The 27272-nt window shown below is 44.0% G+C and overlaps 1 protein-coding gene across 1 annotated transcript in view; it reads left to right on the top strand.

Moving 5' to 3' along the window:
- Window positions 1-27272, top strand: part of LOC118374386 (plexin-A2-like) — a 321358-nt gene that overhangs the window by 232521 nt on the left and 61565 nt on the right. The window contains exons 16-20 of the mRNA XM_052484209.1: window positions 12626-12865; window positions 13113-13256; window positions 18376-18610; window positions 21902-22044; window positions 22884-23152. Of these exons, the coding sequence (XP_052340169.1) occupies window positions 12626-12865; window positions 13113-13256; window positions 18376-18610; window positions 21902-22044; window positions 22884-23152 (1031 nt within the window). The remainder of the gene's footprint in view (window positions 1-12625; window positions 12866-13112; window positions 13257-18375; window positions 18611-21901; window positions 22045-22883; window positions 23153-27272) is intronic.

Genomic DNA, 27272 nt, shown 5'->3' with positions numbered 1-27272 from the left:
AGCCAGTATTTCTCCCTTCACTACCATGACATAGCCAGTATTTCTCCCTTCACTACTCCGACATAGACAGTATTTCTCCCTTCACTACTCTGACATAGCCAGTATTTCTCCCTTCACTACCCTGACATAGCCAGTATTTCTCCCTTCACTACCCAGACATAGCCAGTATTTCCCCCTTCACTACTCTCACATAGCCAGTATTTCCCCCGTCACTACCATGACATAGCCAGTATTTCCCCCTGCACTACCCTGACATAGCCAGTATTTCTCCCTTCACTACCCAGACATAGGCAGTATTTCTCCCTTCACTACCCTGACATAGGCAGTATTTCCCCCTTCACTACCCTGACATAGGCAGTATTTCTCCCTTCACTACCCAGACATAGGCAGTATTTCTCCCTTCACTACCATGACATAGCCAGTATTTCTCCCTTCACTACCATGACATAGCCAGTATTTCTCCCTTCACTACCCTGACATAGGCAGTATTTCTCCCTTCACTACCCTGACATAGGCAGTATTTCTCCCTTCACTACCATGACATAGCCAGTATTTCTCCCTTCACTACCCAGACATAGCCAGTATTTCTCCCTTCACTACCCAGACATAGCCAGTATTTCCCCCTTCACTACCCTGACATAGCCAATATTTCTCCCTTCACTACCCTGACATAGCCAGTATTTCCCCCTTCACTACCCAGACATAGGCAGTATTTCTCCCTTCACTACCCAGACATAGCCAGTATTTCTCCTTCACTACCCAGACATAGGCAGTATTTCTCCCTTCACTACCATGACATAGCCAGTATTTCTCCCTTCACTACCCTGACATAGGCAGTATTTCTCCCTTCACTACCATGACATAGCCAGTATTTCTCCCTTCAATACCCAGACATAGGCAGTATTTCTCCCTTCACTACCATGACATAGCCAGTATTTCCCCTTCACTACTCCGACAGACAGTATTTCTCCCTTCACTACCCAGACATAGCCAGTATTTCTCCCTTCACTACCCAGACATAGCCAGTATTTCCCCTTCACTACCCTGACATAGCCAATATTTCTCCCTTCACTACCCAGACATAGGCAGTATTTCTCCTTCACTACCCTGACATAGCCAGTATTTCTCCCTTCACTACCCAGACATAGGCAGTATTTCTCCCTTCACTACCATGACATAGCCAGTATTTCTCCCTTCACTACCCTGACATAGGCAGTATTTCTCCCTTCACTACCATGACATAGCCAGTATTCCCCCTTCACTACCCTGACATAGCCAGTATTCCCCCTTCACTACCCTGACATAGCCAGTATTTCTCCCTTCAATACCCAGACATAGGCAGTATTTCTCCCTTCACTACCATGACATAGCCAGTATTTCCCCTTCACTACTCCGACAGACAGTATTTCTCCCTTCACTACCCTGACACAGCCAGTATTCCCCCTTCACTACCCTGACATAGCCAGTATTTCCCCTTCACTACTCTGACATAGCCAGTATTTCTCCCTTCACTACCCTGACATAGCCAGTATTCCCCCTTCACTACTCTGACATAGCCAGTATTTCCCCTGCACTACCCTGACATAGCCAGTATTTCCCCCTTCACTACCCTGATATAGCCAGTATTCCCCCTTCACTACTCTAACATAGCCAGTATTTCCCCCTTCACTACTCTGACATAGCCAGTATTTCCCCCTGCACTACCCTGACATAGCCAGTATTCCCCCTTCACTACCCTGACATAGCCAGTATTTCCCCGTCACTACCCAGACATAGCCAGTATTTCCCCGTCACTACCCAGACATAGGCAGTATTTCTCCCTTCACTACCCAGACATAGCCAGTATTTCCCCCTTCACTACCATGACATAGCCAGTATTTCTCCCTTCACTACCCAGACATAGCCAGTATTTCTCCCTTCACTACCCAGACATAGCCAGTATTTCTCCCTTCACTACCCAGACGTAGCCAGTATTTCCCCCTTCACTACCCAGACGTAGGCAGTATTTCTCCCTTCACTACCCTGACATAGCCAGTATTTCTCCCTTCACTACTCCGACATAGACAGTATTTCTCCCTTCACTACCCAGACATAGTCAGTATTTCTCCCTTCACTACCCAGACATAGTCAGTATTTCTCCCTTCACTACTCTGACATAGCCAGTATTTCCCCTTCACTACCCAGACATAGCCAGTATTTCCCCCTTCACTACCCAGACATAGGCAGTATTTCCCCCTTCACTACCCTGACATAGCCAGTATTCCCCCTTCACTACCCTGACATAGCCAGTATTTCTCCCTTCACTACCCAGACATAGTCAGTATTTCTCCCTTCACTACCCTGACGTAGCCAGTATTTCTCCCTTCACTACTCCGACATAGACAGTATTTCTCCCTTCACTACCCAGACATAGTCAGTATTTCTCCCTTCACTACCAAGACATAGTCAGTATTTCTCCCTTCACTACTCCGACATAGACAGTATTTCTCCCTTCACTACTCCGACATAGCCAGTATTTCTCCCTTCACTACCCAGACATAGCCAGTATTTCTCCCTTCACTACCCAGACATAGCCAGTATTTCCCCTTCACTACCCTGACATAGCCAGTATTTCCCCCTTCACTACCCAGACATAGCCAGTATTTCTCCCTTCACTACCATGACATAGCCAGTATTTCTCCCTTCACTACCCTGACATAGGCAGTATTTCTCCCTTCACTACCCTGACATAGCCAGTATTTCTCCCTTCACTACCCTGACATAGCCAGTATTTCTCCCTTCACTACCCAGACATAGGCAGTATTTCTCCCTTCACTACCATGACATAGCCAGTATTTCTCCCTTCACTACCATGACATAGGCAGTATTTCTCCCTTCACTACCCTGACATAGGCAGTATTTCTCCCTTCACTACCCAGACATAGGCAGTATTTCTCCCTTCACTACCCAGACATAGCCAGTATTTCTCCCTTCACTACCCAGACATAGCCAGTATTTCTCCCTTCACTACCCAGACATAGCCAGTATTTCCCCCTTCACTACCCTGACATAGCCAGTATTTCTCCCTTCACTACCCTGACATAGCCAGTATTTCCCCCTTCACTACCCAGACATAGCCAGTATTTCTCCCTTCACTACCCTGACATAGCCAGTATTTCTCCCTTCACTACCCAGACATAGGCAGTATTTCTCCCTTCACTACCATGACATAGCCAGTATTTCTCCCTTCACTACCCTGACATAGGCAGTATTTCTCCCTTCACTACCATGACATAGCCAGTATTTCTCCCTTCAATACCCAGACATAGGCAGTATTTCTCCCTTCACTACCATGACATAGCCAGTATTTCCCCCTTCACTACTCCGACAGACAGTATTTCTCCCTTCACTACCCTGACACAGCCAGTATTCCCCCTTCACTACCCTGACATAGCCAGTATTTCTCCCTTCACTACCCTGACATAGCCAGTATTCCCCCCTTCACTACTCTGACATAGCCAGTATTTCCCCCTGCACTACCCTGACATAGCCAGTATTTCCCCCTTCACTACCCTGATATAGCCAGTATTCCCCCCTTCACTACTCTAACATAGCCAGTATTTCCCCCTTCACTACTCTGACATAGCCAGTATTTCCCCCTGCACTACCCTGACATAGCCAGTATTCCCCCCTTTACTACCCTGACATAGCCAGTATTCCCCCCTTCACTACCCTGACATAGCCAGTATTCCCCCCTTCACTACCCTGACATAGACAGTATTTCCCCCTTCACTACCCTGACATAGCCAGTATTGCCCCCTTCACTACTCTTACATAGCCAGTATTCCCCCTTCACTACTCTGACATAGCCAGTATTTCCCCTTCACTACCCTGACATAGCCAGTATTCCCCCTTCACTACTCTGACATAGCCAGTATTCCCCCTTCACTACCCTGACATAGCCAGTATTCCCCCTTCACTACTCTGACATAGCCAGTATTCCCCCTTCACTACCCTGACATAGCCAGTATTTCTCCCTTCACTACTCTGACATAGCCAGTATTTCCCCTGCACTACCCTGACATATCCAGTATTCCCCCTTCACTACTCTGACATAGCCAGTATTCCCCCTTCACTACCCTGACATAGCCAGTATTTCCCCCTGCACTACCCTGACATATCCAGTATTCCCCCTTCACTACTCTGACATAGCCAGTATTCCCCCTTCACTACCCTGACATAGCCAGTATTTCCCCCTGCACTACCCTGACATATCCAGTATTCCCCCTTCACTACTCTGACATAGCCAGTATTCCCCCTTCACTACTCTGACATAGCCAGTATTCCCCCTTCACTACTCTGACATAGCCAGTATTTCCCCCTGCACTACCCTGACATATCCAGTATTCCCCCTTCACTACCCAGACATAGCCAGTATTCCCCCTTCACTACCCTGACATAGCCAGTATTTCCCCTGCACTACCCTGACATAGCCAGTATTTCCCCTTCACTACCCTGACATAGCCAGTATTTCCCCCTTCACTACTCTGACATAGCCAGTATTTCTCCCTTCACTACCCAGACATAGCCAGTATTTCTCCCTTCACTACCCAGACATAGCCAGTATTTCTCCCTTCACTACCCAGACATAGCCAGTATTTCCCCCTTCACTACCCTGACATAGCCAGTATTTCTCCCTTCACTACCAAAACAAAGGCAGTATTTCTCCCTTCACTACCCTGACATAGCCAGTATTTCTCCCTTCACTACCCAGACATAGGCAGTATTTCTCCCTTCACTACCATGACATAGCCAGTATTTCCCCTTCACTACCCTGACATAGCCAGTATTTCTCCCTTCACTACCCTGACATAGCCAGTATTTCTCCCTTCAATACCCAGACATAGGCAGTATTTCTCCCTTCACTACCATGACATAGCCAGTATTTCCCCTTCACTACTCCGACAGACAGTATTTCTCCCTTCACTACCCAGACATAGCCAGTATTTCTCCCTTCACTACCCTGACATAGCCAGTATTTCTCCCTTCACTACCCTGACATAGCCAGTATTTCCCCCTTCACTACCCAGACATAGCCAGTATTTCTCCCTTCACTACCCTGACATAGCCAGTATTTCTCCCTTCAATACCCAGACATAGGCAGTATTTCTCCTTCACTACCATGACATAGCCAGTATTTCCCCTTCACTACTCCGACAGACAGTATTTCTCCCTTCACTACCCTGACACAGCCAGTATTCCCCCTTCACTACCCTGACATAGCCAGTATTTCTCCCTTCACTACCCTGACATAGCCAGTATTCCCCCTTCACTACTCTGACATAGCCAGTATTTCCCCTTCACTACTCTGACATAGCCAGTATTTCCCCTGCACTACCCTGACATAGCCAGTATTCCCCCTTCACTACCCTGACATAGCCAGTATTCCCCCTTCACTACCCTGACATAGCCAGTATTCCCCCTCACTACCCTGACATAGACAGTATTTCCCCCTTCACTACCCTGACATAGCCAGTATTCCCCCTTCACTACCCTGACATAGCCAGTATTCCCCCTTCACTACTCTGACATAGCCAGTATTTCCCCCTTCACTACCCTGACATAGCCAGTATTCCCCCTTCACTACTCTGACATAGCCAGTATTCCCCCCTTCACTACCCTGACATAGCCAGTATTCCCCCCTTCACTACCCTGACATAGCCAGTATTTCCCCCTGCACTACCCTGACATAGCCAGTATTTCCCCCTTTACTACCCTGACATAGCCAGTATTCCCCCCTTCACTACCCTGACATAGCCAGTATTCCCCCTTCACTACTCTGACATAGCCAGTATTCCCCCTTCACTACCCTGACATAGCCAGTATTCCCCCTTCACTACTCTGACATAGCCAGTATTCCCCCTTCACTACCCTGACATAGCCAGTATTTCTCCCTTCACTACTCTGACATAGCCAGTATTTCCCCCTGCACTACCCTGACATATCCAGTATTCCCCCTTCACTACTCTGACATAGCCAGTATTCCCCCTTCACTACCCTGACATAGCCAGTATTTCCCCCTGCACTACCCTGACATATCCAGTATTCCCCCTTCACTACTCTGACATAGCCAGTATTCCCCCTTCACTACCCTGACATAGCCAGTATTCCCCCTTCACTACCCTGACATAGCCAGTATTTCCCCTGCACTACCCTGACATAGCCAGTATTTCCCCCTTCACTACCCTGACATAACCAGTATTTCCCCTTCACTACTCTGACATAGCCAGTATTTCTCCCTTCACTACCCAGACATAGCCAGTATTTCTCCTTCACTACCCAGACATAGCCAGTATTTCTCCCTTCACTACCCAGACATAGCCAGTATTTCCCCTTCACTACCCTGACATAGCCAGTATTTCTCCCTTCACTACCAAAACAAAGGCAGTATTTCTCCCTTCACTACCCTGACATAGCCAGTATTTCTCCCTTCACTACCCAGACATAGGCAGTATTTCTCCCTTCACTACCATGACATAGCCAGTATTTCCCCCTTCACTACCCTGACATAGCCAGTATTTCTCCCTTCACTACCCTGACATAGCCAGTATTTCTCCCTTCACTACCCAGACATAGGCAGTATTTCTCCCTTCACTACCATGACATAGCCAGTATTTCCCCCTTCACTACCCAGACATAGCCAGTATTTCTCCCTTCACTACCATGACATAGCCAGTATTTCCCCCTTCACTACCCTGACATAGCCAGTATTTCTCCCTTCACTACCCAGACATAGGCAGTATTTCTCCCTTCACTACCCAGACATAGGCAGTATTTCTCCCTTCACTACCCTGACATAGCCAGTATTTCTCCCTTCAATACCCAGACATAGGCAGTATTTCTCCCTTCACTACCATGACATAGCCAGTATTTCCCCCTTCACTACTCCGACAGACAGTATTTCTCCCTTCACTACCCTGACACAGCCAGTATTCCCCCCTTCACTACCCTGACATAGCCAGTATTTCTCCCTTCACTACCCTGACATAGCCAGTATTCCCCCCTTCACTACTCTGACATAGCCAGTATTTCCCCCTTCACTACTCTGATCATAGCCAGTATTTCCCCTGCACTACCCTGACATAGCCAGTATTCCCCCTTCACTACCCTGACATAGCCAGTATTCCCCCTTCACTACCCTGACATAGCCAGTATTCCCCCTTCACTACCCTGACATAGACAGTATTTCCCCCTTCACTACCCTGACATAGCCAGTATTCCCCCTTCACTACCCTGACATAGCCAGTATTCCCCCTTCACTACTCTGACATAGCCAGTATTTCCCCCTTCACTACCCTGACATAGCCAGTATTTCCCCTTCACTACTCTGACATAGCCAGTATTCCCCCTTCACTACCCTGACATAGCCAGTATTCCCCCTTCACTACCCTGACATAGCCAGTATTTCCCCTGCACTACCCTGACATAGCCAGTATTTCCCCCTTCACTACCCTGACATAGCCAGTATTTCCCCCTTCACTACTCTGACATAGCCAGTATTTCCCCCTTCACTACCCTGACATAGCCAGTATTTCCCCCTTCACTACCCTGACATAGCCAGTATTCCCCTTCACTACCCTGACATAGCCAGTATTTCCCCCTTCACTACCCTGACATAGCCAGTATTTCCCCCTTCACTACCCTGACATAGCCAGTATTTCCCCCTTCACTACTCTGACATAGCCAGTATTTCCCCCTTCACTACCCTGACATAGCCAGTATTTCCCCCTTCACTACCCTGACATAGCCAGTATTTCCCCCTGCACTACCCTGACATAGCCAGTACTCCCCCCTTCACTACTCTGACATAGCCAGTATTTCCCCCTGCACTACCCTGACATAGCCAGTATTCCCCCCTTCACTACTCTGACATAGCCAGTATTTCCCCCTGCACTACCCTGACATAGCCAATATTTCCCCCTGCACTACCCTGACATAGCCAGTATTTCTCCCTTCACTACCCTGACATAGCCAGTATTTCCCCCTTCACTACCCTGACATAGCCAGTATCCCCCCCTTCACTACTCTGACATAGCCAGTATTTCCCCCTGCACTACCCTGACATAGCCAGTATTCCCCCCTTCACTACTCTGACATAGCCAGTATTTCCCCCTGCACTACCCTGACATAGCCAGTATTTCTCCCTTCACTACCCAGACATAGCCAGTATTCCCCCCTTCACTACCCTGACATAGCCAGTATTTCCCCCTTCACTACTCTGACATAGCCAGTATTCCCCCCTTCACTACCCTGACATAGCCAGTATTCCCCCTTCACTACCCTGACATAGCCAGTATTTCCCCCTTCACTACCCTGACATAGCCAGTATTCCCCCCTTCACTACCCTGACATAGCCAGTATTTCCCCCTTCACTACTCTGACATAGCCAGTATTTCTCCCTTCACTACCCAGACATAGCCAGTATTTCCCCCTTCACTACCCAGACATAGCCAGTATTTCCCCCTGCACTACCCTGACATAGCCAGTATTTCCCCCTGCACTACCCTGACATAGCCAGTATTTCCCCCTTCACTACCCAGACATAGCCAGTATTTCCCCCTTCACTACCCTGACATAGCCAGTATTTCCCCCTTCACTACCCTGACATAGCCAGTATTTCCCCCTTCACTACCCTGACATAGCCAGTATTTCCCCCTTCACTACCATGACATAGCCAGTATTTCCCCCTTCACTACCATGACATAGCCAGTATTTCCCCCTTCACTACCCTGACATAGCCAGTATTTCCCCCTTCACTACCCTGACATAGCCAGTATTTCCCCCTTCACTACCCAGACATAGCCAGTATTTCTCCCTTCACTACCCAGACATAGCCAGTATTTCCCCCTTCACTACCCAGACATAGCCAGTATTTCCCCTGCACTACCCAGACATAGCCAGTATTTCACCCTTCACTACCCTGACATAGCCAGTATTTCCCCCTTCACTACCCAGACATAGCCAGTATTTCCCCCTTCACTACCCAGACATAGCCAGTATTTCCCCCTTCACTACCCTGACATAGCCAGTATTTCCCCCTTCACTACCCAGACATAGCCAGTATTTCCCCCTTCACTACCCAGACATAGCCAGTATTTCCCCCTTCACTACCCAGACATAGCCAGTATTTCCCCCTTCACTACCCAGACATAGCCAGTATTTCCCCCTTCACTACCCTGACATAGCCAGTATTTCCCCCTTCACTACCCAGACATAGCCAGTATTTCCCCCTGCACTACCCTGACATAGCCAGTATTTCCCCCTTCACTACCCTGACATAGCCAGTATTTATTTCCCCCTTCACTACTCTGACATAGCCAGTATTTCTCCCTTCACTACCCTGACATAGCCAGTATTTCCCCCTTCACTACTCTGACATAGCCAGTATTTCCCCCTTCACTACCCTGACATAGCCAGTATTTCCCCCTTCACTACCCTGACCACTAACCTTATAGGCACTAAGCTCAGTGTCTTATTCTGACTGGTCTCTTTAGATCTACATACATCACATTAAATCACATCCAAGTCATTGCTGACTCTTATATGACAGCCTTTCTCAGAAGACAGGATTCAGGGAGAGGGAGACATGATTTCTCACCGCCCCAAACACACTGAGTATTGAAGGAGTGTGTTGACAACATGCAGCATCTTTCCAGCTATCTAGCCCAGCTCTGAACAGATGGTAGTGGGAGCCATACTGTACTGCAGTTGACTTGCAAATGCATGTTCTGTTGTGTTCCAACCAAGACAGAGACAGACAGGCAGAGTGGGATGCTGTGGTGGCGTCTGTTTCTCTCTGTAACACACCACTGTTAAAACATGGAGACTACAGCAACATGGAACCGTAGCTTTTTACTGTCTCAATGTGTGAGAGAAATCAAGTGTATTCGTAGCTATAAAAAAGCTTATTTGCTCAAAACTATGACAGTGAATTAGTGTTTATTTGCAGTTAATAAGGGACTTATTGGCCAGAATGTTTTAAGTTAATAAGTACATACATTCACAAGCAGCTTTTGATAATAATAGCACACGATAAGAACAGTGTATACATGAGGTTTTTCAGTATTTGTTCTATAACTGTCATCTATTCTAAGCTTTCTCTGTAATATATAATAGGATTACTGTAGAAGATTCTTGGAGAAAATGTGTCAGCAGAGCTAATGTGCGTGTCTCTCTCTCTCTCTCCTTCCCCTCTCTCTCTCTCTCTCTCTCTCTCTCTCTCTCTCTCTCTCTCTCTCTCTCTCTCTCTCCTTCCCCTCTCTCTCTCTCTCTCTCTCTCTCTCTCTCTCTCTCCCTCTTCTTCCCCCTCTCTCTCTCTCTCTCTCTCTCTCCTTCCCCTCTCTCTCTCTCTCTCTCTCTCTCTCTCTCTCTCTCTCTTCTTCCCCCTCTCTCTCTCTCTCTCTCCTTCCACTCTCTCTACCCCCCTCTCTCTCTCTCTCTCTCTCTCTCTCTCTCTCTCTCTCTCTCTCTCTCTCTCTCTCTCCTTCCCCTCTCTCTCTCTTTCCCCTCTCTCTCTCTCCTTCCCCTCTCTCTCTCTCCTTCCTCTCTCAATTCAATTCAATTCAAGGGCTTTATTGGCATGGGAAACATGTGTTAACATTGCCAAAGCAAGTGAGGTAGACAACATACAAAGTGAATATATAAAGTGAAAAACAACAAAAATTAACAGTAAACCAGTAAACATTACACATACAGAAGTTTAAAAACAGTAAAGACATTACAAATGTCATATTATATATATATATACAATGTACAAATAGTTAAAGGACACAAGATAAAATGAATAAGCATAAATATGGGTTGTATTTACAATGGTGTTTGTTCTTCACTGGTCTCTCTCTCTCTCTCTCTCTCTCTCTCTCTCTCTCTCTCTCTCTCTCTCTCTCTCTCTCTCTCTCTCTCTCTCTCTCTCTCTCTCTCTCTCTCTCTCTCTCATTCAAACTTAGACTGTAGATGTACAATGTTACTACTCTACGGGAGTAGAGGGAGTGTTGAGACCTTGTAATGTGGGCTATTATACAGACATCGAGTCCAGCCGCAGCAGCACACATGGCGACAGCTGTAATGTGGGAACTGTGTTTCGTTTAACCCAGTAGCAGAGCCGACTTCCTGCTGAACCCAACCCAGTCCTCCACGGGCCTCCAGCAGGACCAGCCCAAAGACTAAGTTACCATACAGCTAGCCACTTAATAATGCATCCTATGATTCCTTCCTGCATGGGGAAGAATGGGAATACTCTTGTACTCTGTAGTTCTACCTCAAAGAGCATGGTTGTGGTAACTACAGATGGAAAATGTCTGCTCCTGGGCATACAGATGGAAAATGTCTGCTCCTGGGCATACAGATGGAACATGTCTGCTCCTGGGCATACAGATGGAAAATATCTGCTCCTGGGCATACAGATGGAAAATATCTGCTCCTGGGCATACAGATGGAGAATATCTGCTCCTGGGCATACAGATGGACAATATCTGTTCCTGGGCATACAGATGGAAAATATCTGCTCCTGGGCATACAGATGGAAAATATCTGCTCCTGGGCATACAGATGGAAAATATCTGCTCCTGGGCATACAGATGGAAAATATCTGCTCCTGGGCATACAGATGGAAAATATCTGCTCCTGGGCATACAGATGGAAAATATCTGCTCCTGGGCATACAGATGGAAAATATCTGCTCCTGGGCATACATGTGGAAATGAATATCATTCAAGAAGCCATGACTTCACCTCAACCTGCCAGATTGGATATATGAGCAAGTGATTGGGGGATATGCCCCCCTGTCCTCTTACATGTCTTAGCTTGAGGCTGTCTTAGCTTGAGACTCTCTCTCTCTTCACCACTCTCTCTCTCACCACTCTCTCTCTCACCACTCTCTCTCTCTCTCTCTCCCCCTATCTCCTTCCCTTTCCCCCAGTGTGTGCTATTGTATTAAGTGTAACATTCAATAAACTCTCAACTTTACATGGTATTACAGTAGGTGGTTGACAGGCTATATGGTGTGAATATACTCGTTCAGCTTTTAGAATGAAAAGAGTAAAGCCAGGCGGTCTGTCTCACCTCATCCCGCTTGACTTGCTCATGTCTCATGTCTCATATTGGAGGGCTTAGATTATTAGAGCATGATGGCTGGCTAGTGTGGATCCCTTCAGTAGCCTGGTTCCATCTTTTGGTGAACAAAGCATCTCAAGAGCTAATGTGTGTGTCTCTCTCTCTCTCTCTCTCTCTCTCTCTCTCTCTCTCTCTCTCTCTCTCTCTCTCTCTCTCTCTCCCCCCTTCTCTCTCCCCTCTCTCTCTATCTTTCTCTCTCCCCCCTTCTCTCTCCCCCTCTCTCTCTCCTTCCCCTCTCTGTCTCTCTCTCTCTCTCTCTTCCCCTCTCTGTCTCTCTGTCTCCCCCTTTCTCCCCCTCTCTCGCTCTCTCTCCCCCTCTCTCTCTCCTTCCTCTCTCTCTCTCCCCCTTCTCTCCCCACTCTCTCTCTCTCTCTCCCCTCTCTCTCTCTCCCCCATTCTCTCTCCCCCTCTCTCCCCCCCCCTCTCTCTCTCTCTCTCTCTCTCTCTCCCCTCTCTCCCTCTCTCCCTCTCGCAGATGTGTAAGGTTCTGAATAGCACCAGTATGAGTTGCGTTGCTCCGTCCCTGGTGGCAGAGTACCATCCAGGCCTGGACACTGTCAAACATGCTGATGAGTTTGGCTTTATCTTCAACAACGTCCAGACTCTGCTAGTCTATAACAACACCAACTTCCTCTACTACCCCAACCCATACTTTGAACCTCTCAGCACCAATGGGGTCCTGGAGCAGAAGCCTGGCTCGCCCATCATTCTCAAGGTATGGGAGCTTACTGAGATTGTAATCAATCAAATGGATGGATAAAGCTCTGTAAAGGACAGCACTTAGATAGCAACCCGGACTAGACCTGGACTAGACCTAGCTTGTAGAAACCAAGAGAGGGTTTAGGTGTGTGTCATCATTACTGCACCATAACAACCAATGATTATTTTTGAAGGGCTTCATATTACCTTAGTTGAGCTTTGCTATGTTTCTCCCTCCTTATCCCCCTCCTCTCCCCCCACAGGGCAAAAACCTGGTGCCCCCGGCCTCAGGGGGGGTGAAGCTCAACTACACTGTACTGATTGGGGAGACCCCCTGCTCAGTCACTGTGTCTGAGACCCAGCTGCTGTGTGAGCCCCCCAACCTCACGGGCCAGTACAAAGTCATGGTACCTCAATCAGTCTGTCCAAGTACACACATAACAACACAGAAACACACACTGAAACAGACACTGACAAACACACACACACAGACGCACACCATCTCCTCCTGTCTCTCTTTTCTGTCTCTGTGTGTCAGAGTGTCTGTGATTTATTTTCCATAACGTTTGACCTGTAAACTCCATTATTTTTGCACTTGTGGTTGTTCATTCAGCTGAGAGAAACAGGTCAAAGACACGGCAGTGTAACTGGGCTCTGGCTGTCAAAAGGTTCTGCAAGAATCCACTGCAATTATTTCTACCAGTCTTCTCACTTATTGAGTTCAAGCCCCCAGAACTTCACTCTTCACTGTCCTCCATGTCGGGGTGTCTGGGTGTCTGGGTGGGTGTGTCTATGCACACTGTGTCTGTGTGCTGTATGGGTTTATTTAACTGAATCGAACTGTGTGTGTGTGTGTGTGTGTGTGTGTGTGTGTATGTTTAATATACTATGTGTGTGTGTTTAATATACTGTGTGTGTGTGTGTGTGTGTGTGTGTGTGTGTGTGTGTGTGTGTGTGTGTGTTTTTAATATACTGTGTGTGTGTGTGTTTAATATATTGTGTGTGTGTGTGTTTAATATATTGTGTGTGTGTGTGTTTAATATACTGTGTGTGTGTGTGTTTAATATACTGTGTGTGTGTGTGTGTGTGTGTGTGTGTGTGTGTGTGTGTGTGTGTGTGTGTGTGTGTGTGTGTGTGTGTGTGTGTGTGTGTGTGTGTGTGTGTGTGTGTGTGTGTGTGTGTGTTTAATATACTATGTGTGTGTGTGTTTTAATATACTGTGTGTGTGTGTGTGTGTATGTTTAATATACTATGTGTGTGTGTTTAATATACTGTGTGTGTGTGTGTGTGTGTGTGTGTGTGTGTGTGTGTGTGTGTGTGTGTGTGTGTGTGTGTGTATGTTTAATATACTATGTGTGTGTGTTTAATATACTGTGTGTGTGTGTGTGTGTATGTTTAATATACTATGTGTGTGTGTTTAATATACTGTGTGTGTGTGTGTGTGTATGTTTAATATACTATGTGTGTATGTTTAATATACTATGTGTGTATGTTTAATATACTATGTGTGTATGTTTAATATACTATGTGTGTATGTATGTTTAATATACTATGTGTGTGTGTATGTTTAATATACTATGTGTGTATGTTTAATATACTGTGTGTGTGTGTGTGTGTGTATGTTTAATATACTGTGTGTGTGTGTTTAATATACTGTGTGTGTATGTTTAGTATACTATGTGTGTATGTATGTTTAATATACTGTGTGTGTGTGTGTTTAATATACTGTGTGTGTATGTTTAATATACTATGTGTGTGTGTATGTTTAATATACTATGTGTGTGTGTGTTTAATATACTATGTGTGTATGTTTAATATACTATGTGTGTATGTATGTTTAATATACTATGTGTGTATGTATGTTTAATATACTATGTGTGTGTGTATGTTTAATATACTATGTGTGTGTGTTTAATATACTATGTGTGTATGTTTAATATACTATGTGTGTATGTTCAATATACTATGTGTGTGTGTACGTTTAATATACTATGTGTGTGTGTGTTTAATATACTATGTGTGTATGTTTAATATACTATGTGTGTATGTTTAATATACTATGTGTGTATGTTTAATATACTGTGTGTGTATGTTTAATATACTGTGTGTGTGTGTTTAATATACTGTGTGTGTGTGTGTATGTTTAATATACTGTGTGTGTATGTTTAATATACTATGTGTGTGTTTAATATACTGTGTGTGTGTGTGTGTGTGTGTGTGTGTGTGTGTGTGTGTGTGTGTGTGTGTGTGTGTGTGTGTGTGTGTGTGTGTGTGTGTGTGTGTGTGTGTGTGTGTGTGTGTGTGTTTAATATACTGTGTGTGTATGTTTAATATACTATGTGTGTGTATGTTTAATATACTATGTGTGTATGTTTAATATACTGTGTGTGTGTGTTTAATATACTGTGTGTGTGTGTGTGTGTATGTTTAATATACTGTTTGTGTATGTTTAATATACTATGTGTGTGTGTTTAATATACTGTGTGTGTGTGTGTGTGTGTATGTTTAATATACTGTGTGTGTATGTTTAATATACTATGTGTGTGTATGTTTAATATACTATGTGTGTGTTTAATATACTATGTGTGTGTATGTTTAATATACTATGTGTGTGTGTTTAATATACTGTGTGTGTGTGTGTGTGTGTGTGTGTGTGTATGTTTAATATACTATGTGTGTGTGTTTAATATACTGTGTGTGTGTGTGTGTGTGTGTGTATGTTTAATATACTGTGTGTGTGTGTGTGTTTAATATACTATGTGTGTGTGTTTAATATACTATGTGTGTGTGTTTAATATACTATGTGTGTGTATGTTTAATATACTATGTTTGTGTGTTTAATATACTGTGTGTGTATGTTTAATATACTATGTGTGTATGTTTAATATACTGTGTGTGTGTATGTTTAATATACTATGTGTGTGTGTGTGTTTAATATACTATGTGTGTGTGTGTATGTTTAATATACTATGTGTGTGTGTATGTTTAATATACTGTGTGTGTGTATGTTTAATATACTGTGTGTGTGTATGTTTAATATACTGTGTGTGTGTATGTTTAATATACTGTGTGTGTGTGTATGTTTAATATACTGTGTGTGTGTGTGTTTAATATACTGTGTGTGTATGTTTAATATACTATGTGTGTGTATGTTTAATATACTGTGTGTGTATGTTTAATATACTGTGTGTGTATGTTTAATATACTGTGTGTGTATGTTTAATATACTATGTGTGTGTATGTTTAATATACTATGTGTGTGTGTGTATGTTTAATATACTGTGTGTGTGTATGTTTAATATACTGTGTGTGTGTATGTTTAATATACTGTGTGTGTGTATGTTTAATATACTGTGTGTGTGTATGTTTAATATACTGTGTGTGTGTATGTTTAATATACTGTGTGTGTGTGTATGTTTAATATACTGTGTGTGTGTATGTTTAATATACTGTGTGTGTATGTTTAATATACTATGTGTGTGTATGTTTAATATACTATGTGTGTATGTTTAATATACTGTGTGTGTATGTTTAATATACTATGTGTGTGTGTTTAATATACTATGTGTGTGTATGTTTAATATACTATGTGTGTGTGTTTAATATACTATGTGTGTGTGTTTAATATACTATGTGTGTGTATGTTTAATATACTATGTGTGTGTGTTTAATATACTATGTGTGTGTGTTTAATATACTATGTGTGTGTGTTTAATATACTATGTGTGTGTGTTTAATATACTATGTGTGTGTGTTTAATATACTATGTGTGTGTGTTTAATATACTATGTGTGTGTGTTTAATATACTATGTGTGTGTATGTTTAATATACTATGTGTGTGTGTTTAATATACTGTGTGTGTATGTTTAATATACTATGTGTGTGTGTTTAATATACTATGTGTGTGTGTTTAATATACTATGTGTGCGTATGTTTAATAAACTATGTTTGTGTGTTTAATATACTATGTGTGCGTATGTTTAATATACTATGTGTGTGTGTTTAATATACTGTGTGTGTATGTTTAATATACTATGTGTGTGTGTTTAATATACTGTGTGTGTATGTTTAATATACTGTGTGTGTGTGTGTATGTTTAATATACTGTGTGTGTGTGTGTATGTTTAATATACTATGTGTATGTGTTTAATATACTATGTGTGTGTATGTTTAATATACTATGTGTGTATGTTCAATATACTATGTGTGTGTGTACGTTTAATATACTATGTGTGTGTGTGTTTAATATACTATGTGTGTATGTTTAATATACTATGTGTGTATGTTTAATATACTATGTGTGTATGTTTAATATACTGTGTGTGTATGTTTAATATACTGTGTGTGTGTATGTTTAATATACTGTGTGTGTGTGTATGTTTAATATACTGTGTGTGTGTGTTTAATATACTGTGTGTGTGTGTTTAATATACTGTGTGTGTGTATGTTTAATATACTATGTGTGTGTGTGTGTTTAATATACTGTGTGTGTGTATGTTTAATATACTGTGTGTGTGTATGTTTAATATACTATGTGTGTGTGTGTGTTTAATATACTGTGTGTGTGTATGTTTAATATACTATGTGTGTGTGTGTGTTTAATATACTATGTGTGTGTGTGTGTTTAATATATTGTGTGTGTGTATGTTTAATATACTATGTGTGTGTGTTTAATATACTATGTGTGTGTATGTTTAATATACTATGTTTGTGTGTTTAATATACTGTGTGTGTATGTTTAATATACTATGTGTGTGTGTTTAATATACTATGTGTGTGTGTGTTTAATATACTGTGTGTGTATGTTTAGTATACTATGTGTGTATGTATGTTTAATATACTGTGTGTGTGTATGTTTAATATACTGTGTGTGTATGTTTAATATACTATGTGTGTGTATGTTTAATATACTATGTGTGTGTGTGTTTAATATACTGTGTGTGTATGTTTAATATACTATGTGTGTGTGTGTTTAATATACTGTGTGTGTATGTTTAATATACTATGTGTGTGTGTATGTTTAATATACTGTGTGTGTGTATGTTTAATATACTATGTGTGTGTATGTTTAATATACTATGTGTGTGTGTGTTTAATATACTGTGTGTGTGTATGTTTAATATACTGTGTGTGTGTGTATGTTTAATATACTGTGTGTGTGTATGTTTAATATACTATGTGTGTGTGTTTAATATACTGTGTGTGTGTGTGTGTGTATGTTTAATATACTGTGTGTGTATGTTTAATATACTGTGTGTGTGTGTATGTTTAATATACTGTGTGTGTGTGTGTGTGTTTAATATACTATGTGTGTGTGTGTGTGTGTTTAATGTACTGTGTGTGTGTATGTTTAATATACTGTGTGTGTGTGTGTGTTTAATATACTGTGTGTGTGTGTTTAATATACTGTGTGTGTGTGTGTGTGTTTTAATATACTGTGTGTGTGTGTGTGTGTTTAATATACTGTGTGTGTGTGTTTTAATATACTGTGTATGTTTAATATACTGTGTGTGTATATATATCAGGTCCAGGTGGGCGGTCTCCACGTATCTCCAGGGGCGGTTCACATCCTGTCAGACAGCCTGCTCACCCTTCCCGCCATCGTCTCCATCGCCGCCGGCGGAGGCCTTCTCCTTATCATCGTCATCCTCGTCCTCATCGCATACAAACGCAAGTCGCGGGAGAATGACCTCACCCTGAAGCGCCTGCAGATGCAGATGGACAACCTGGAGTCCCGGGTCGCCCTGGAGTGCAAGGAAGGTGAGTAACACTTTATTTACATAACAAATGAACCACAGACTATTAGTTGGCTATCAGTAACATTGCATCTAGGGAAGCATCCATAGACATTCAGCAAATAAACCACATACTATTAGTTGCAACTCTCACAAACTAACCCTGGTCTAGACTGTGTAGTGCTAGGCAAAAACCAAAACCTGGCGGGGGGGGTACCTAATCATGTACACTAGCCTATATCCTTATCCTCCATCAGCAACAAAGTCATGTCATCACAGGTACAGAAACTGAAATCAGTCTCTCAAAATGTCTGTGAAGAGTTAAGCAATTATGTTTGGTCCTCTTCTGCTCTACATAGCTATTTTGAGACACTTTGATTCCAGTTTCCTTGTAGGGTTTAAGACTGAGCTCGCTAGCTGGGCTCCACTAAGGCATATTATAATCACATGAAAGACGCACATTGATGCTTCTGTGTAATAAGTAAATAACTGGTGGTATGTGTTGTATAATGTAATACAAGTTATTGTGAATCTGGGTTAGTGAGTCAGGTTTTGTCTGACAGACACACAGTCTCTGCTGTTTAGTTTACCCTGTTTTTGATGCTGATCGTGGCACACTAAATGCACATGGTGCTTGTCTATCGCTAACACACACTGGCTTACACAAACACACACACACACACACTGGCACACACACACACACACACACACACACTGGCCCACACACACTGGGTCACACACACTGGCTCACACACACACTGGCTCACACACACACTGGCTCACACACACTGACTCACACACACTGACTTACACACACTGACTTACACACACTGGCTTACACACACTGGCTTACACACACTGGCTTACACACACTGACTTACACACACTGGCTCACACACACTGGCTCACACACACTGGTTCACACACACTGACTCACACACACTGACTTACACACACTGGCTCACACACTGAATTACACACACTGGCTCACACACACTGACTTACACACACTGACTTACACACACTGGCTCACACACACTGACTTACACACACTGGCTCACACACTGACTTACACACACTGACTTACACACACTGACTTACACACACGACTTACACACACTGACTTACACACACTGGCTTACACACACTGGCTCACACACTGACTTACACACACTGACTCACACACACTGACTCACACACACTGACTTACACACACTGACTTACACACACTGACTCACACACACTGACTCACACACACTGACTCACACACACTGACTCACACACACTGACTCACACACACTGACTCACACACACTGACTCACACACACTGACTCACACACACTGATTAAACACAATGTTCTCCTATGAACACGTCTGTAATGGCATATCATCTTTATTTCATGCTGGCATTTTGTGTGTGTGTGGCATGTGTGTTTCAGTCTGTGTGTGTGTGTGTGGCATGTGTGTTTCAGTCTGTGTGGGTGTGGCAGTGTCTGTTTCAGAGTTTGTTGTAAAGGCATGGCCTCATTTAAGATTTTTAGGCAGGCCTCGTTAAAGCCTAATAAATCTGTGTTAGTGCTGAGCTCTGCTGCCCCACACACACACACACACACACACACACACACACACACACACACACACACACACACACACACACACACACACACACACACACACACACACACACACACACACACACACACACACCTGGTGGGCCATAGTACAGACAGGGCACGCTTCTGTTCACTGCACCAGCTGACCTCTAAACCTTGGGCCCAGAGGAAGAGCAGGCAAGTTACTGTATGTATTCCCTCCAGGTAGCCTGAAGACAGCTTTTACCACTCAGAACTCCAAAATACATAATTACAGCACATAGAATAACTCTAACATACAGAATTACAGTACATAGAATAACTCTAACATACAGAAATGCAGCACATAGAATAACTCTAACATACTGAAATTCAGCACATAGAATAACTCTAACATACAGAATTACAGCACATAGAATAACTCTAACATACAGAATTACAGCACATAGAATAACTCTAACATACAGAATTACAGCACATAGAATAACTCTAACATACAGAAATACAGCACATAGAATAACTCTAACATACAGAAATTCAGCACATAGAATAACTCTAACATACAGAAATTCAGCACATAGAATAACTCTAACATACATAATTACAGCACATAGAATAACTCTAACATACAGAATTACAGTACATAGAATAACTCTAACATACAGAAATGCAGCACATAGAATAACTCTAACATACTGAAATTCAGCACATAGAATAACTCTAACATACAGAATTACAGCACATAGAATAACTCTAACATACAGAATTACAGCACATAGAATAACTCTAACATACAGAATTACAGCACATATAATAACTCTAACATAGAGAAATACAGCACATAGAATAACTCTAACATACAGAATTACAAAGATAGGACATTTAGAAGACATAGTATACTAGAAGGGTATATCCTCTAAATATCATTGTCTTGTTTCTCTGGGTTGTGTCAGGGCTGTGGCAGAGTAGAGAGGTTCATAGTGAGGTCTGCTCTATGTCTGTTGTAGGGCCCAGCTGGGGGGTGTGAACAGAGCTGAGCAGCACACAGCTACATGGGGCTTATAGAGCTAAAGCCCTGGACACATACAGACAGACAGACAGACAGATACTCTAAGCAGACACACACACAGGCGAGGAGACACACTGAAGGGTCATGTTTTAAACAGCATCTGTGTTCAGGAAGAGTGTAGTGCACCGAGGGTGGATTTACGAGGGGCAGCTAGGTACCTGGGTTCCCCTCCAGGGGTGTATGCTTGAGCCCTGGGCCCTGGGCTGGGCTAGCAGGGGTGCTGGGGGGAGATATGACTGTGATTGGCTGTATAGAGGCTAAGGGGACACCCACAGGGAAGAGCAAGGCCCAGCAGGACTCAGTCAGGAAGGGACCAATTAACCAGCTCTCACCTGCAGCCCCTAACAGCAGGGAACACACCGGAGCTCAGATACTGTACAGTACAGACAATTTACTGGCCACCAGAGGGGTGTGTGTGTGTGTGTGTGTGTGTGTGTGTGTGTGTGTGTGTGTGTGTGTGTGTGTGTGTGTGTGTGTGTGTGTGTGTGTGTGTGTGTGTGTGTGTGTGGGGGAGGGAGGGGGGGTCACCATAGCTAGTGGGCGTACATACTAATACATGGAGATCAATGGTTTCAATTAAACCAGCAGGTCTGAAATCAGTTGATCCATACGAACAGTGCGGTTCATTTCTCCTCTCTCTACCAACCTCCTCCAGCTTTTGCTGAGCTGCAGACGGACATCAACGAGCTGACCAGTGATCTGGACAGAGCTGGTATCCCCCACCTGGACTACCGGACCTACGCCATGAGAGTCCTTTTCCCTGGCATCGAGGACCACCCTGTTCTCAGAGAACTGGAGGTAGGGAGAGAGAGAGATGGAGAGAAAAAGTAGACAAAGAAAAGTATGGAGGGGGAATGGGAGAGGGAAAGAGAAATGATGAAAGGAGAGACAGAGTGAGGAAAAGGAGAGTGAGAGAGAGCTTCCACACCACCCCTGCAGCATGCCCTCCATAAGCACCACAGTGCCAGGGGGAGACTGACACTCGTATATCGTTCTGCCTCTCTGTCCTCTCTCTCTCACACACACACACACACACACACACACACACACACACACACACACACACACACACACACACACACACACACACGCAGGTAGGTCCCAGTACAGTATCCCGACGTGCGTCTATTTCACCCACCAGCGCGTCCTTCATCAGGAGTAATGAAGTGGGTAATGTCCTGTTCGCTGGCAGACCTGGGACCTCCTCTACTTGGGACAGACTGACTGGAACACACTCCACAGAGTCCCTTTAATACTCTGCTATTCTTTATAGGGGAGTACAGGGTGGGTGTGGGTTGCTGGATGAGTTGACTTATTAGGGTATATGGGTAACAGGACAACGTATGCAGGCTTATTAGGGTCAGCCTGTTGACTGTATGAGGGTGATATGGTGTGATAGTGAGGAGTTGTTCAGGGAGGAATAAAGGCCCAATAGGAACAGCAGAAAGTACTGTATGCAAGTGCCTCACAATGCCCCTTTATGATCAACTGAGCGTAAGAAAGGCAGTAGTGCAGTTCTGTCACGTATGGAACAATCTGGGTGTGTATGAAGTTGTTTAAAGTAGAACTCTTAACACAGAAACCATGTGTTGTCATGTGGCATGTTAACCCTTTGTATCCTGTCCTGTATGTCCTAGGTGTCAGGTAACGGCCAGCTGAGCACAGAGAAGGCTCTGAAACTTTTCGCTCAGCTCATCAACAACAAGGTGTTTCTGCTAACCTTCATCAGAACTCTGGAGCTCCAACGCTCCTTCTCCATGCGTGACCGCGGCAACGTGGCGTCTCTCATCATGACTGCGCTGCAGGGCAAACTGGAGTACGCCACCGACGTGCTCAAACACCTGCTCTCTGACCTCATCGACAAGAACCTGGAGAGCAAGAACCACCCCAAGTTGCTGCTGCGCAGGTAAGAGACATACAGTTTCATACACATTTGTACATGTACACACACATACATAAACGTTTACACTTTCACACACACAGATGCATTATGCATGTATGCACAGACACACACATCTATGCACACACATGCAGTATGAGCACATCTGCTGTGGGCAGAATGGAAGGGGAAGTAGAGATAGTGGGAGGTGGAAAACAGTGGGAGGATGTTGTTAATAGATAGATGTAGTGTGGATCAGAGAGGTGCATTCTACCACTTATATTGATTCCATTCATCAAAAGTCGTAATATGTCATATATAATATGTACTTCATTTACAATGGCAAGATATACATTTTTCTAGCAACAAGTACTTGTTTAGTCTTGTTTTGTCTTCTCTTGAGAGCCATGTCTGCCTACGGCGGCCTTTCTCAATAGCAAGGCTATGCTCACTGAGTCTGTACATAGTCAAAGCTTTCCTTAATTTTGGGTCAGTCACAGTGGTCAGGTATTCTGCCGCTGTGTACTCTCTGTGTAGGGCCAAATAGCATTCTAGTTTGCTCTGTTTTTTTGTTAATTCTTTCCAATGTGTTAAGTAATTATCTTTTTGTTTTCTCATGATTTGGTTGGGTCTAATTGTGCTGTTGTCCTGGGGCTCTGTAGGGTGTGTTTGTGTTTGTGAACAGAGCCCCAGGACCAGCTTGCTTAGGGACTCTTCTCCAGGTTCATCTCTCTGTAGGTGATGGCTTTGTTATGGAAGGTTTGTGAATCGCTTCCTTTTAGGTGGTTGTAGAATTTAACGTCTCTTTTCTGGATTTTGATAATTAGTGGGTATCGGCCTAATTCTGCTCTGCATGCATTATTTGGTGTTTTACGTTGTACACGGAGGATATTTTTGCAGAATTCTGCGTGCAGAGTCTCAATTTGGTGTTTGTCCCATTTTGTGAAGTCTTGGTTGGTGAGCGGACCCCAGACCTCACAACCATAAAGGGCAATGGGCTCTATGACTGATTCAAGTATTTTTAGCCAAATCCTAATTGGTATGTTGAAATTTATGTTTCTTTTGATGGCATAGAATGCCCTTCTTGCCTTGTCTCTCAGATCGTTCACAGCTTTGTGGAAGTTACCTGTGGCGCTGATGTTTAGGCCAAGGTATGTATAGTTTTTTGTGTGCTCTAGGGCAACAGTGTCTAGATGGAATTTGTATTTGTGGTCCTGATGACTGGACCTTTTTTGGAACACCATTATTTTGGTCTTACTGAGATTTACTGTCAGGGCCCAGGTCTGACAGAATCTGTGCATAAGATCTAGGTGCTGCTGTAGGCCCTCCTTGGTTGGTGACAGAAGCACCAGATCATCAGCAAACAGCAGACATTTGACTTCGGATTCTAGCAGGGGGAGGCCGGGTGCTGCAGACTTCTCTCTCTCTCTCTCTCTCTCTCTCTCTCTCTCTCTCTCTCTCTCTCTTTTTGTCTCTCACTCCCTCGCTCTCTCTCTCTCTCTCTCTCTCTCTCTCTCTCTCTCTCTCTCTCTCTCTCTCTCTCTCTCTCTCTCTCTCTCTCTCTCTCTCTCTCTCTCTCTCTCTCTCTCTCTCTCTCTCTCTCTCTCTCTCTCTTAGAATTCTTTGTGGATCTGTTTAATCTGAGGGAAATATGTGTTTCTAATATGATCATACATTTGGCAGGAGGTTAAGGATGTGCAGCTCAGTTTCCACCTCGTTTTTGGGGCAGTGTGCACATAGCACAATCAGTCTGAGAGTCTGAGAGTACACGACTGTACCAATGTCAGTCTCACTTATCCACTGAGCTCTGGCTCCTCATCAAACATTCAGCAGTAGCTTCTACTTTACTTTTCTCTTTCTGTCTCCTGTCTCCTATCTTGATTGTTTTCGACAGGACTCAGGGCCATCTACTATATCTTTAAATATAGAGTCCTCTTACTCTTTTACTAGAGTAAAGGCTGCCATCTTTGTATCGTTTTATAGGCGTTTGGATGGGTTAGCAGGGGACCAGCAGAACTGTCACAGTCCGCCTTAACCCCATCTCCAGAGAGGAGAGAAGAGATAGGCAACAAGCAGAGGAGAGGAGAGAAACGACAGATAGACAGAGGAGAGATGAGAGAGACTACAAAGAGATACACAACGAGGAGAGGAGAGGAGAGGAGAGGAGAGGAGAGGAGAGGAGAGGAGAGGAGAGGAGAGGAGAGGAGAGGAGAGAGACGACTGATAGAGGAGAGATGAGAGACTACAAGCAGAGAGAGGAGTAAAGAGATAGGCATCAAGCAGAGGAGAGGAGAGGAGAGAGATGACAGATAGAGGAGAGATGAGAGAGACTACCAGCAGAGAGAGGAGTAGAGATAGGCAACAAGCAGAGCAGAGGAGAGAGACGACAGATAGACAGAGGAGAGATGAGAGAGACTACAAGCAGAGAGAGGAGTAGAGAGATAGGCAACAAGCAGAGGAGAGGAGAGAGAGACGACAGATAGACAGAGGAGAGATGAGAGAGACTACAAGCAGAGAGAGGAGTAGAGAGATAGGCAACAAGCAGAGGAGAGGAGAGAGAGACGACAGATAGACAGAGGAGAGAAGAGAGAGGCAACAAGCAGAGAAGAGAAGAGAGAGATGACAATCAGAGAGAGGAGAGAAGTGAACAGAGAGAGAGAGGAGAGCAGCGAACAGACAGAGAGAGAAGAGAGAGACGACAAACAGAGAGAGGACAGAAGTGAACAGAGAGAGAGGAGAGAAGTGAACAGACAGAGAGAAGAGAAGAGAAGAGAAGAGAAGAGAAGAGAAGAGAAGAGAAGAGAAGAGAAGGACGACAAACAGAGAGAGGAGAGAAGAGACGAGAGAGGCAACAAGCAGAGAAGAGAAGAGAGATGACAAGTAGAGAGAGGAGAGAAAGGAGAGAGAGGCAACAAGCAGAGAAGAGAAGAGAGACGACAAGCAGAGAGAGGAGAGAAAGAAGAGAGAGGCAACAAGCAGAGAGAGGAGAGAGAGATGACAAACAGAGAGAGGAGAGAAGAGAGGCAACAAGCAGAGAAGAGAAGAGAGAGATGACAAACAGAGAGAGGAGAGAAGAGAGAGGCAACAAGCAGAGAGAGGAGAGAAGAGAGAGACAACAAGCAGAGAAGAGAAGAGAGAGACGACAAACAGAGAGGAGAGAAGTGAACAGACAGAGAGAAAAGAGAAGAGAAGATAGAGACGACAAACAGAGAGAGGAGAGAAGTGAGCATAGAGAGAGGAGAGAAGAGACGAGAGGCAACAAGCAGAGGAGAGAAGAAAGAGACAAAATAGAGAGGAGAGGAGAGAAGAGAAGAGACAGAGATGAGAGAAGTGAACACAGAGAGAGAGAGGAGAGAGAGAGAAGAGAAGAGAGAGAGAGAAGAGAAGAGAAGAGAGAGAGAAGATAGAGAGATAAGAGAAGAAAAGAGACAGAGAGAGAAGTGAACAGAGAGAAGAGAAGAGAAGAGACAGAGAGAGAAGAGAAGAGACAGAGAGATGATAAGTGAATAGAGAGAGAAGAGAAGATAGAGAGAGAAGAGACAGAGAGAGAGAGAAACCCATCAGGAGCCTCTACGCTACTTTACATTTCAGTCATACACTTCCCTATGGCCCACGTGGAGACTTTAGCAGCTACTATCTATCCCACTGTGACAGTCCAGTCATCCATCCCATTCAGCCCCCACAGATAGCCTTCACCCCAAATGGTACCCTATATCCTACATAGTGCACTACTTTTGGCCAGAGCCCTAGCGAAGTGTAGATAAAATGTTTTATCTCTATATGTGTGTCCTAAATGTCACCCTATTTCCTATATAGTGTGTGGCTTTTGACCAGGGCCCATAGGGGTCTGGTCAAATGTTGTGCAGTTTGTAGGGAATAGGGTGCCATTTGGGACTTATGCTATATGGAGGCCCAGTATCTGAGGCAGCAGGAGGAGCAGTAGTTCTGTAGTAGTGTGTGACCATGTCGTTATTACTGACCGCCATGGTCCCGGACCTGGTTTACACGGTCAGAGAACGCCACCACACATGGGTTATTTATGTAACCTTTATTTAACTAGGCAGTTCAGAACACATTCCTATATGACGGCCTACCTGCGGGGACGGAGAATTTAAAACAATAACATATGAATATAGGACTAAACATA

This window comes from Oncorhynchus keta, chromosome 28 (genome assembly GCF_023373465.1).
Source record: "Oncorhynchus keta strain PuntledgeMale-10-30-2019 chromosome 28, Oket_V2, whole genome shotgun sequence".
In the NCBI taxonomy this organism is placed as follows: Eukaryota; Metazoa; Chordata; class Actinopteri; order Salmoniformes; family Salmonidae; genus Oncorhynchus; species Oncorhynchus keta.
Note: the sequence above shows the minus strand (reverse complement) of the source record. Positions and strands in the feature narration are given on the sequence as shown.